Source organism: Pyrgilauda ruficollis, unplaced genomic scaffold, assembly GCF_017590135.1.
Source record: "Pyrgilauda ruficollis isolate IOZ18807 unplaced genomic scaffold, ASM1759013v1 scaffold72, whole genome shotgun sequence".
In the NCBI taxonomy this organism is placed as follows: Eukaryota; Metazoa; Chordata; class Aves; order Passeriformes; family Passeridae; genus Pyrgilauda; species Pyrgilauda ruficollis.
Window position 1 is genome coordinate 2,592,261 of NW_024529044.1, and position 13,343 is coordinate 2,605,603.

The 13,343-nt window shown below is 38.2% G+C and overlaps 1 protein-coding gene across 4 annotated transcripts in view; it reads right to left on the reverse strand.

The window, feature by feature from the left end:
* CEP112 (centrosomal protein 112) overlaps window positions 1-13,343 on the reverse strand; it is a 160,662-nt gene that overhangs the window by 138,093 nt on the left and 9,226 nt on the right. For all 4 annotated transcript variants that reach the window (XM_041485834.1, XM_041485835.1, XM_041485836.1 and 1 more), the window contains exons 6-8: window positions 11,423-11,497; window positions 3,865-3,912; window positions 3,620-3,697 (exon numbers count right to left, since the gene is read on the reverse strand). In XM_041485834.1, coding sequence (XP_041341768.1) covers window positions 3,620-3,697; window positions 3,865-3,912; window positions 11,423-11,497 — 201 coding nt within the window. The remainder of the gene's footprint in view (window positions 1-3,619; window positions 3,698-3,864; window positions 3,913-11,422; window positions 11,498-13,343) is intronic.

The window sequence follows — 13,343 nt, forward strand, 5'->3', positions numbered from 1 at the left end:
AGCTAAAGACACAACAATGTTAATTTTACAGTGGTTTAATTACAAGAGTCCTTGTTTTAGGTTACTGTCTCTATATTGGGTTTATTTATTGCTCATATTTGGCATGAATTTCATATATTTAAATACTTCACTGTGGAACAGGGCAATTAAGCGGAAGAAATCAAACCCAGCAGGACAATGCCCACTGATCACCATCTCCTAATTGCAGGGACTCTTATCTTCAAATGTTCTTTCCCTCTCTTTTCCATGCCAACACCAGCCAGTGTTATTCACTCTCCCTCACGAGTTTTACAACTTTCTTTCCTCCCTGCATTCCTTCCCCTCCATTCTCTGTATGGTCCCTCTTGGGGGAAATCCATATCACAGCCCTCGTGCAATTTGCTCTGTTTCAAGTTATAATCTCCTGCCAGATAAGTGAGAAGCACAGTAAATCTGCTGCTTTCAACACCTTCAATCCAGAGCCCTTTTAGCCAGACCACGACTTAACTGTATCAGCACTGCAGATTTTATCTTCATGTAAATATATCACTAGATCCCAACACTTCTGGTGCAGTAAAACCATATAAATGGCTTGATGATCTTTATAAACAAAATTTGTGTCAGGCAGTAAAAGGGAGTGCTCATTCCCAAAATAAAAGGAGAAAAACAGAAATAAAGATTACAAAGATGAAGGTCCTAAATAGCTTTTTAAAAAGGCTGCATCCTAAAGATAAGACTTCTTGAATCATAAACCTATAAAACACTCTTCTTTTTTCATCTTACTTCTGGTCCTTGATCCATGAAGATGCATTTTCAGGGGAAAAAAATAAAAAGGTCTTCTTCCCATTCTCTATGTTCTCTGTTATCTCACAGCACCTATCTCATCTGACAAACTGGTGGAACTGTCCCACAGGTGTTCTCCTGAAAAGCCAGCCACTGCCTTCCCCACAGTCCCTCCTGCCCCAGCTGCACGACCATTTAGGCTGGGCTGCTTTAGTACACAAGAGGCTGGAAAAGCACCGGTGGCTCCAGTGTCCAAAGGCTTTATCGCTGGATTCCCAAAAATCAAAACAGAGGAGTGACAGGACTGATAAAGTCAACAAAAACATTGGAAACACTCAGTGTTCCCAGTTAACGCAGACAGATGAAGCTTCACAAATTATTGCACAAAGCATTGAGCTTGCCAGTTTGTCTGAAAAATAAATAAAGAGCTGGTATACAATTCAGTCCAAATTTACTCCAGGTATAACCTTCAACTGAAAAGTGAAAATTATTTCCAATATGCCCCTGATTTGTTTAGACTTTCTTTGTTGAGATAAGATAAATAAATATCTTTGCTTACAAAATAATAAAACAGAAGGAAATTGAGAAAAAATGCTAAGAATAAATAAGACTGACAAAATGAAAAATTAAGAAAGAGAACTTCTTTAAAGAAACACCAGAATGTCTCAAAGTGATATATCAGATAAACTAGCTGTTTGAGAAAGGTTAAAAGAAATCAGTTTATTAACATAGCCGATTTTATTTTCTCATTCCAGAAGAATTCCAAACCTGCATCTTAGCAATGGCACTGAATCTGTTTTTCTGAAGAATCACAAATCAGACTTTTCCTTTCCCCCTCCTCTGCCCCGTGGAGCTCTGGGTGACACAGGATGGCCAGAGGTGAAGTTCAAAGGGACATTTTCCCTTTTTATCAAGACAGGCCAATCACCCCATCTGTCATGCTTTGCTGTCCTGCTGAACGTGGATTTTTTCCTGTTGGGTTGCATCTCCCTTGTTTAAACCCACAATTTTTCAGTAATGACCATTTCCCAAATGGTTTAATCCATGTCAGAAGCATTTGGGGAAGAGCTGACTAAAAGCCGCTGCCTGATGACATCGGCGTTCTCGCAGGGCTGTGATGTGGTTATCACTGCTCATGGCCATGTGTTCAGCATTACAGACTCTAAACAGGTGCAGGAATGCTTTATGAACAAAGGTCTAAAGGTTAAAAGCAAAAAACCCCACAGTTATCCTATTTTATGTTCTCCCCTTGTACTACAAAGAGGTTGAAAACAGTTAATGGTTCCCCCGGACCCTTTTGTACAGCACCATTGCTCTGTTAATACATTCACATTCTATAAATGAAAAGGACTTTATTCCTAATTGAGCTTCACAAACAAAATAAGATGAAAACACATTTAAGTTTTCTCGTTAATAGCACACACATGGTGATTGTGAAACACTGTCTGTAACCTTTCCAGTTCAAACCAGCCTACAGTCGAGCACCATTAGCAAAAAGTCCTGGATTTTTTACTGTGTGGCTTAGAGGATTTTTCCACTGAACTAGCAAAGTATTAACTGGGTATTTTATGTAGCTCCTTGGCATGCATTCCTGTTCATTTAATTTGAAAATATTGTTTAAATGACAACACTGTGCTTTCAGTTTATTTATTTCTTGGGCTATTTTCACATCTTATGAAACCTTGCCTCATCCTGAGGCACTGGTGGTTTGAACATTGTCAATACAGAGGCACAGTCAACAGCAGAGCAGAGAAAGTGAAAGGCACGTGGATTGTGCAGCTGCTTGTTTGAGCATTGAGCGAGGCAGCCAGGTAGCACCACAAAACATTTCATACACATCCTTTTATTAACAACTGAAGCATCTGCCAACCAATTTTACCCTCCTCTGTATCTCTGCTAAAGATATTTTCTGAATTGTCATGGAAGTAACTTCAGGACAGTTCCAATCCATGTGTCCTTATAAGACACCAAGGAAATGAAAGAATGTTTTCCTGCTGTGCTGATGATGCCCTTTCCTCCCCAGCTCAGATGTATTTGGGGTGCTTTGTGGGTTTAGGTCCTTCTGGATAGTAGAGAACTATGTACATTGTCTCAATTTTCTACGAGCATATGGCTGAATTCAGAAATTTTGCAGACAAACAGAGCAGAGTGCTGGATTTGGTTTTTTGTTGGTATTTTTTTTAAATGATTGACTGGTTGGGTTTGGGGTTCTGTTAATTGTTTTCCTAATGCACCTTGAATTTCCTTTTCTGCCCATTAATTCACTGTCTTTCAAAAAAAGAAATGTGTTAAATAAAATGAGCGGCTTGTGACAAAATATCTCAGGCAGTCAACTTCCTCAAAGCATGAAAAAGGTGAAAATGACCACAAAATTTTACTTTTACACATATTCAAAGCAAAAAACCATGGTGTGAGAAAATTAGATAGCCAAGCCTGGCAATCTCAGGAATTCACAAAATTACAAAGACGTAAAATAAAACCCCATATGACCAAAAGAGGATTGGAGCTCAATGAAGCAAATACAGAAATAATGCTGATCCTATCAGAAATAAGGTCAAAATCTGCTAATTTTGAAAGGTATATAGAAAGCAAACAAAAGTCCTAACTAAATCAAAGGTTTCACTGCCTCCATTAAAAGGTAATTTGGAAAATTCCTAGAATTCAAACTCTCCACTAAAAATTCTTTCAAAGGACCGGTAAATATGTTGAGAAAGTCTTTTTTATTCCCTAAGTAATTGGGAAATCCATGAAGCATTTGATGACAAGCCCTGTCACTTCAGCAAATTTCTCTTCCATGAGATTTTCTGCTACAGTAACTTCCTTGTTAATGCCCAATTTCCAAGGAAAGGAATCCTACCTCTTTCTCCTGCGTTCGAAGCAGTGCCTGGTGGTACCGAGAGGGGCTGCCCTGCCCAAGATCAATTTTAGGTGTCATCTATTGAAGAAAAAGTTCAAAACAACCAATGAAGTCAAAACCAGTAAATCCAAGCACAATCAATCCTGACCAGCGATTAAAAAAAACATCAGAGGTTTGTTTGCCCTTGGTTTACCAAGGTTTACCAAGAGGTTTGTTTGAAATATCAAGGGAATTTAAATACCTACCACAGTCATTGGCACTCGTTTTTCTCGCAGGTATCTGGGGTTTTCTAACTGAAAAACAAGGCAGAGAAAATTCAGCAGGTCAACAATGTCTGATTCAGTCCAAGACACCATAACTAAACCATACTTTTAGCACAGGAACTGCATCACTCAAAGAACCACAGATGCTTTAAACATGCTTTAAATCTTATAGAACATGCTTTAAATCTTATAGAAATAGGAAGAGACCATTTGGTTGGAAATCTACTCAGCAATTTTGATAATGTAAATGGATCAAAAATTGCACTTTTTCCTCCCAACTCTTGTGGTTGCAAAAATTCCATCAATGCATATCATAAAAATATTTGGCAGCTACATACATAGGTTTATGCAAAAGATTTCCAACTTTATTGGCTAAATGCTCATTGAAATCAGTATAAAGCTACAATATATTTACAGATTGTACTGATTAAAAACTAGTGCTTTTGAAATATTACATTTGGACACATTGAAACTATAGCCACACATGTAAGTTATAGAGACAAAACATAAGGAAATAATTCATTAACATGGCTGTATAATTAAAACAGCTCTCTTAATCACTATTTTTAAGAACTGGAGACAAAGCATTGTTCCCAACCCACTTCCTCTATCAGACAGCTCTATCTTTCTCATTTTCTCAGATGATGAGGCTCAAACATCACATCACAGAGAAAGCAGAATGCCCAAAAAAATCTTTCAAGGGTATAATCTTGTAAAATGTGGCAGTGAGATCTGGAATATGAATGAGATTGCAATACACATTAAAAAAAAAAAAAAAGTTGTAGGATTAGGTTGATCTACGAGGCATGGCAAATATATCAAATGCTTGCACTTTATGCAGTAGCATGAAATAAATTTGTGTGTTGAATTTATCAGTGGAAAAGAGGCTTAATCCCTCTGAAATTTCAATTTGATACAGTATTATTCATTTCCTGTCCCAAAAGGTGATGTAGGATTTCTGTGTGGTGTTGAGTTGTCATATTTCACCCAGAAGTCGTTGGAGACACTCACATTTAACACAAACATTCAAGTTTCAATGAATGTGTTATCCAGAATTTTAATACATTAGCTGAAAGCATCAGGAAACCAATAATTTAACAACAATGCGTTAATTGTCAGGGAGTTTACTAAAACAGTTACACTCAACTTTCCTTCACACAAAGTGTCCTGTGCTAGCAGTTAAATCCATGGGCAGCCACCAGGGAATGAAGGAATCCTGGATGCACCCACGGACACAAAAAAGAGGAATTTTGGACACAGAAGAGACTGTGAGGAGAGGAATACAGGAGTGGCCAACCATGGGAGATCCAGCGGAGGGGAAGGAAAAGCAAATCAAGAGAAAGGGAAATAAAAGGTACAGAAATTCCAAACTGGAAAAATTTTGGATTTTCTTTGTCCTACACATTTGTACCTGCAATAGGATTTTCCACCTACATTTTACTGGTATTCTATTCCTCCTCCCACCTCAATTTGGCCACTTCCCCATCCAGCTCACACTCCTGATCATCCCCAGGGCTGAAGGTGTTTGCCAGAAGCTCAAGGCACTCCCCAGTTTGGCATCACGGGGAGCAGTGGAAGCCTTGACCTGGTAGAATCTGGAGAAGGCTGCAGAGACACATTTCAAAGGCTTCATGATTTCCCAAAGACCTGTCTCTCATGCAGAATCACCCTTTACTTTGGCTTTTTTAAAGCAATATAAAAAGTAATATAAAAATTGTTGTAAATATTTACAATTAATTAAAATCCTTTATCTGCCCATGACATTCAGCTGTTTGCAGCCTTCACTTCAAAACCATCTGAAAAGCTAAGGTACATCCTACTTGTTTACGGGAAAGAAGGAAAATGTGTCTCTAATACTTTGTAGGGCCCAAGTCTTGCATTTTTTGATTTTGTAACAGCAGCCATATGTGCTTTGAAGTTAAATGTTCCCACTTTGTTACTTGTTGTGGATTATATCCACTTAAACTGATCTGTAAACATTTAATGCCTCAACATTCATTCTTTTCATGCTGGTCTTCTGCAAAACTTCTTGTTCTCCAAATTAAACCACATTAAAGAGGGAATATCACAATAAAGAATGCCCCAAAAAAAGAAAAAAAAAAAAAGTCTGTATTTATGAGAAACATGCAAATTTAAAAATAATAAGCAAAAGGTCAAAGACAAGCCAAAATACATATGTATGAAACTGAAGGACTGCCATGAGAAGAGCAGTAAATCACATACTTTTTTAAGAGTATGAACCAAATAAATGTCATCATGAAAGACATCTTTATTTGAACTAGAACTGAACTCTAATTTGTAAATACCACTTCTTAACAGAAATGGTATTTTGAATGTCTTTGTAGAAAAGATTTTGGATTCCCCTGCTCTATTAGGCAGTCTGACAAGAAATCATGTTTCAATTTGTGAGGAGTGCAATGGTCACCTTCTCCTTCTCCTAAATCAGAGCTGTGAAGGTGTTGGATCAGATCCCCATGAAGAAATCCCCATCACCTAACAGACATAGTCTACTTCATTAAAATATATTTTCTTAAATGGAAAAAAAGTATTGCAGAAATGTACTTAAAAGTAAAATTCCAAAACTGCATTTCAGGCAAATTAGCCATAATTTGTAACTTCAGTATTTTCAATTTCTATTTATTTTAACAACACCTGAGGTAGTCAAAACTAAATATTTATGAGTTATACATTTTTAAAGCGATCAATGCAAGTAATGAGTGAAGCACTGACAAAAGTTGAAATGCTTTCCCCCAAAAGCAAGGAGAGTGTAGGAAAAGTACGGTTTTGAGCTTTAAGTACTTCCACAAGTCTCATCCTCATCAATTACATTCCATCCCTCAGCCTGAAAATATTGGCCAGTCCAGAAATTCCCACCAAAGCTTTGCTCTTTTGCTCAGTAAATACCACAACAGTGACAATACTGAAGTCATGGCTCCAAACTACCCCTCCAAAGTCCTGTTCCACTCTTTGGAAGATGTTTATCCAGGGATGGGTACCTCCAATAATGCCCAACTTCAGCCTGTGTCAGTCCACTCACAGAATATTGTAAATACTAAGATTCAGGGAATAAAACCCCCACACTCGCATCTGCAAGCTCGCTGCACATTCCCCCCTAAGCTTCATCAAAGACAAAACGGGATTGTTTTCAAAACAAGGATGGCAAAAACACACATGAAAGAGTTAAGAACACTTAAGACTTTGAAATGGTAAACAACTAAACTGAACCTTGCCCTAAATTCTTACTTTAATCTACCAAACCCAGCCAGCCAGCATGTTCCCTACAGAAATAACTGCTGAGTAGCTTCAGGAAATTTGAGTAAGGACATTCTTATCTAACATCATAATTTGTAGGGAAGTTCACTTTAATGCTGCTGTTGCAGTCTTAGTGGAAGGACATTAAAGCAGATGAAGGCTGTTTGTCAGCATGGAAGTTAGATTTATTTTTTGAAGTCTCAACACTACTTGGAGCTCACTGTGGGAAAGTTTTCCCAGCACTGCTGCCCTGCAAGGCCACAACATATACAGTAGGTATGTTTATAGTAAGCAGCCAGACTGAGAAACCAAACAAAAGATAATCAAATGGCTTGTGCAGAAATGGTTGAGCTTAACTAGACTGGAAAGACACAGGCAGATGTGAGCCAAGCACACAGAGCAGGCACAGCATCCACTGCGGCTGCAGGCTCCCAGGAATCCCAACACTCCATCCACTTAACCCTGTGTTATAACACTTTGCTCCAAGGAAGGAGAGCAGAACACAGCCACCAACCAGGGAATTTCTTTGGTCTCAGTCTTCTCAAACCTTTCCTAGACAGTAAGATTTCCCAGGACAAGTTTTTCTGGGCAAGACTGAGCGTCCAGTCAGTCCCACATCACTTCTGGGAAAAGCTAAAGAGTTAATTCTTGTCCTGGCTGAATTCCAGTGATGAAAAATCGTGTTCTCCCTGATTAAAAAGCCCTTTGCTGTTTCCCCAGGGTGCAATCTCTTTGTGTGCTTTCCACCTAAAATGATGTGCTGAATTTCCTGGGATGTTTGAAAGAGAGGCATTGTCACCCCTAAGACTGGCTACAATTTGGTGACAAATGAAACTGCACCACAGGCATCATGAGAGAAAGGTGAGGTAAGAATTTGCAGGGGTTTAATTCATTGCTGTTTCTTTATGTAACTTTATTTTTTTTATCCAAAATTTATGTTTGTCTACAATCTAAAAAGCTCAGCTAAAGAGGAAAAAAAAAATTTAAAAAAAAGCAATTTAATTTCATTATCCAATGAGGTTTCTTCCCTGACACTACACATCCTTCACAATATTTAATTATTTCTGAGACATAAACAGGAGATAGCCACCTTCCCTTCAGTTATGAAGTGCACTAGAGCTGCAACAATATGCAGAAATTCATTGACAGCTGTTGATGAAAAAAGAACACAGAATCACAGAAAAGTCTGGGCTGGAAGGGACCTTAAAGTTCTTCTCATTCCCCTAGCCCAGGTTACTTTTATTATACTCCAGGATGGCTGAAGACTGACAAAGTTCAAAGTAACAACATGACCAAAGATTGCTGGTATTTATTTGTCTCAGCTCCTGCTTCTGAAAGTTTTCCCTTCAAACAGCCACACAAAAGGATTTCTGCTTTTCTACATGGCAAATGCAGCTTCAAGGCAGGAACATCTGATAAAGGACAGTCCCCACATCAGTTTAGATAAGAGTCAATGCAGGCTAGGAGAAACACATTTTATAATGTATGGAAAATGAGTGTAAATTAGTATTCCATGTATGAAAGACAAATTTATCACAATCAAAACTCAACTTTTTTTCAAATATTTACTCATGCCTGATTAGAATATAAAGAACTTGAATCATAAAATGTTTGATAGGGATAATCAGGAATGCTGCAAGGAAAAGGGAAAAATTCTTTTATTACTCACAAAAAGTAACAATATCAGCAAAGTAACACAACACATTTTACTTCTCCTGTAGAAAATGTTATTATTAAGAACAAATATCTGAAGCCTCCAGATCTGACCTCTCAGCTTAGTAGAAAACTCATAAAAGTATTTCCCAAATGTTTCCATAGTATTTTTAATAACAATATTAAAAAAAAAAAATCTCAATCACTGATGTGGGTATATCATAAAAACTGAAAACACATCCAGAATGTGACCTTAAAAATACAAGAGCTTTGAAGAAGCAGAAATTTAAAATATATTAAAGAAGGAGGCTGAAAGATAACAGTAAAAATATATTAACAATTTCTAACTGGCCATTTCAATTCCAAGCTGGAGCAGTGAAGGCTCAGCAGCACCTTGCAGCTGGAAGACACCAGGGCTGTCTCACCAATGTGTGTACCTAGCTGGGTATTTGCAGATTCTGGGATAAAAGCATGGTCTCCATATAAACTTGCCTGAAATACTCACAGCTTCCTAAAATAACACAGATTCTTACTGAAAAAAATTCTTGGATAACCAAAAAAAAAACCAAGGAAAGTTTCAAAAGCTTTTCAAGACAACTGTTCTGCAGCCCAGGTAGCTCAAAGTGAAAGCCATTCTGTATCTGCTTTCCTATCTTCCCCCACTACTGAAGTATTTTTTGGGTCAAGGGTCTTCTGTATCTCAGGTGGGATCACTGTAAATTAAGTTTCCCAAACGGTTTGTAGCTGGGAGTAGCAATTAAAGGACAGCAAGATGCTCCCATGGCAATTTAAATGCTTGCAAATAACAGCAGCCACATCTGACACTCAAACCTTACAGATTCCAAGGGATCACTTAGTGGGGTTTTTTATTTTTAGCAGTGACATATTCTTTAAGTGTGACACTCCACTTAAAACTTCCTGACCCTTTCAGAACCCACTGGAGGCCGTGATCCACAGCAGGGAAACGCTGTTCAGCACAACCCCTCACAGACCTCTCCTTTACAACCTCCAGTCCCCTTTGTCGGGTAACTCCCAACAAGTCTTATCAGGCAATCAAAGTCTCTCATGAGCGACTTCTTTAATTACCATCCCTGGAGAGGAGACTTGAAAAACTGATTTATGTGCCACGGTAGCCAATTTGTTATCCAAGGGAGCTCCTGTATCAGCAGAGGATCATCACAGTTTAATAACCAGCCATTATTAGCACAACATGATTGCAAACTGGAATTTCAATTAGGAAAAGAAATAAAATACAAATAAAATGACTGAGGTAAGAGATAAGCAGGCAGGCAGATTGACACTGATATAAAAATGCAGGATATAAAGAGATCCTTTGTCAGCATCAGTTAGCGTAATTTGTGAAATGGCCATGAGCAAGTTTTCCCCCTTAAAGCAGCTTTAAAAGCTCAAGGTATTACAGCTTTCTGGTCATATTTTAAATATGACCAGAATTCAGCCTAAATATTCAAAATCTGCAAGTGATTGCACCTTCGTTTCAGGCACCTGCACAATGCTGACACTTTCACCCATCTCCACCCTCAGCTTGGCAAAAGCAAGAGAAACACCAAGGAGAGAAAACCATTAATATTCTGTTATCATTTCTGATTGCACTGAAAAGAACTTGGCCATCCATGAAAAACCTGGAGTGTAATAGGCAAGATTTTTAAATGCTGTCATATCCCTCTGGATTGACAATAGTGCAGGAAGAATAAGGATCATTTGGCAGCTGATTAAAATGACAACATGAAAATATGTGATTATTTTTCAAAAAACAAGGCTGAACTATTTTGTTAAACTCGCTCTAATCACTCCTAACTTTGGCTGCAACTCTGTGAGCTTTCAACCTGTGAGAATAAGCCAAAATAAGGAAGAAAAGAAAGAAGAAACCTCCCTGTTAAAATCAAAGTGATCTTAACAAAACTGAATTGCTATTAGTATATTAATTCCAATGAAATAGGTTAAAGATTTGATGGTGAAAATCACAAGTGAAAGGGTTGCAAAAAAGACAAAACAACACAATAGAAAAAAATACATTAAAATACATCTATAGAGAAGAGGTACTTCATTGTCTCCTTAGAACTATCATGGACTAATACCACAGAAAATACAACCAAGGGAATAAAGTCTTAGAAGAGTAATAAATTTGAATTATTAAAAGGGAAAGAAAGAGGTGAACACAAAGAAAAACCTCCTGAACACTTTCAAAAGGAGGCACACTGACCAAAAAAAACTGAGTTGTATTAATGGCTTACAAATTCTGCTTTGTTTAAAAAAACAAACACAGAAAGCCAAACTCTTCTTTCATTTATACAAGGATAAATAAAAAATAATGTTACAGAGTCATAAAGAATTAGTCTGAATTTCTACCAGAGTAAGATTCTTGGTTTTGCCCAACAGCCATTATTTGGCCTGATTTATGAGTAGCCATATTAAATGTGTGAAGATTATTATTACTTAAATTTTCAATGCTTTCTTCTCATACATTCACAAATAGCCTTTCCAAGCCTTAGCAATTCATTTCTAAAAGACTGATTCCCACATGAAATTTTGCTGGCTGAGCTCGGAAAGCAAACTACACTACTGAGAAGTTCCCACTGCAAGTTAATAAATAAGGAAAGTATTCAGTTTATTTTACCCCAAGATTCCAACTATTGAGTCGTGCTTCGAGGTCATCATCATCCAATGAAAAGTCCCTTTTGTGTTGATCATCCTGGAACATAAAAAAAGTCAAAGAAAATATCAGAATTGTTGGCAATTATTTTTTTTAATTTAAAATTAAACTTCTCATTGACTTTGGCCATAGCTACACTGCACTTCCTAATAGTGTCACAATACTTCTGACAGCTTTCACCACAACAGCTCAGTTTCCAGAGCATACTGGGCTGAGAAAGCAGTTCAGAGGATAAATTAGCTTTGCTCTCCACTTTAATGTTCTTTATTTATTTCCAAAGCAATGGTCTCCTTTGCAGAGGGTGAATTTACTGAAAGACCCAAAATACTCCATTTTCAGGCATCTGTTCATCTCCACAGTGCCTGTTCTGGGGCTCATCCAGAACACCTGATCAGCCTCCAAATAAAAAAGCAGATTTAAAACTGAAAGGAAAGCACAGCAAGGCAGGGAAGGTTGTCAAAGCAGAGGACAGAGCAGCTGCTGCCCAGCTCAAGGCTCCTCCCTGACTTCCAGCACCCAGCCAGGGCTGTGGTTATCGCTGCTGCAGGAAGTAACAAGGAATTGCCTCTCAGAAGAAAGGTTTTCCCTGTGGGATAACAACAACTACCAACATTTAATGGATCTAATGGGGAAAGCTGCTACAGAACACTTTCCTTGGCCCAGGTATTTAAAAAACAACGCTGAAGCCTGAATTACTTTGTCTCATGTAGTGAGGTTTGTGTATGGGCCTGCCAGCACCTTTTCTTCAAATCTCATTTGTCACAAGCATCCAGTGAGCAGAGCTTGGGCTGCTGTTAACCAGCACTTGGTTGAGGCAGCTCTTTATGTTTCTTGAAAGTCTCCCTGCTCCTCTGCCTGGGCCTGAACCATGCCAGAACATCTGTGAAATCCCAGAATATCCCTGAGAATGGAACAAGGTATTGTTTGTTCCAGCCAGCCGAACATTATCAAACTGGCAAAGCAAGAGAGGATTGTTTCACTTAAAGGCCCTTTTAGAGCTGTAATCACGGGAGAAACCAGTATGTGGAGCTGAAGAACAATGAAGTGCAGAGATTTGTCTAACAGTGACCTGGAAGCTGCAGCAGAGCCAGCAATAACAACAAAAAATATATTAAAAATAAACAAAACAAAGTAGCAAAACTCCCCTACGAAACTTTAAAGCCCCAAATCCAGGTTTCAACTGAAGAATACAAATTTTTTTTACAATAACTCTTCCATAAGGAATATTTCCTGAAGTAAAATAAACAGGAAACCAATAAGGAGAAATGCAGTAAAGCCAGCATGTGGTTTTATTTTTAATGATGGCATTTCTGTATTTAAATTACATTGTATACATACAATCAACACACACATACATTCACAGCAATCAGAGCCTAGAGCACAGACACTGATTTTTGCCCAGTGAGCACCTGTAACCTTCCCTGATAAACCATCCCCTTGCTAATCCTCTATTCCAGATGCACAGCAGAACACAAATTTCCTCAGAAAGGAGCTTCCAGTTTATCCTATTTGCACTTCATGTCCTCATAAATCCTCAACTGTGCCCAGCTGCAATCTTTCTAAACTATTCCTCTGATACAATCAAAAATGAAGCGTGGGCAGAGCTGGAGGAACAAACAGGAAATTCAGTGTTCACAGGGGGGTGAGGGCTGCTCTAGGTGTGGTGAAGGACACTGCAAGGCCACAGAGCACATTTTGGAAGGTAAACAGCACATTCCTTGGTATCACACGTTTGTCAGGAGTAATTGTTTATATAATTGCAAAGCTTGCAATTATATAAACAACATCATTGAATATGTTGGACTAAAAGGGTTTCAGACAAAGCCTGTTCAATCAGTCAAAGCCCCTTCATCAGTCAAAATGCTCGTTGTGGCAAGTCTGATGA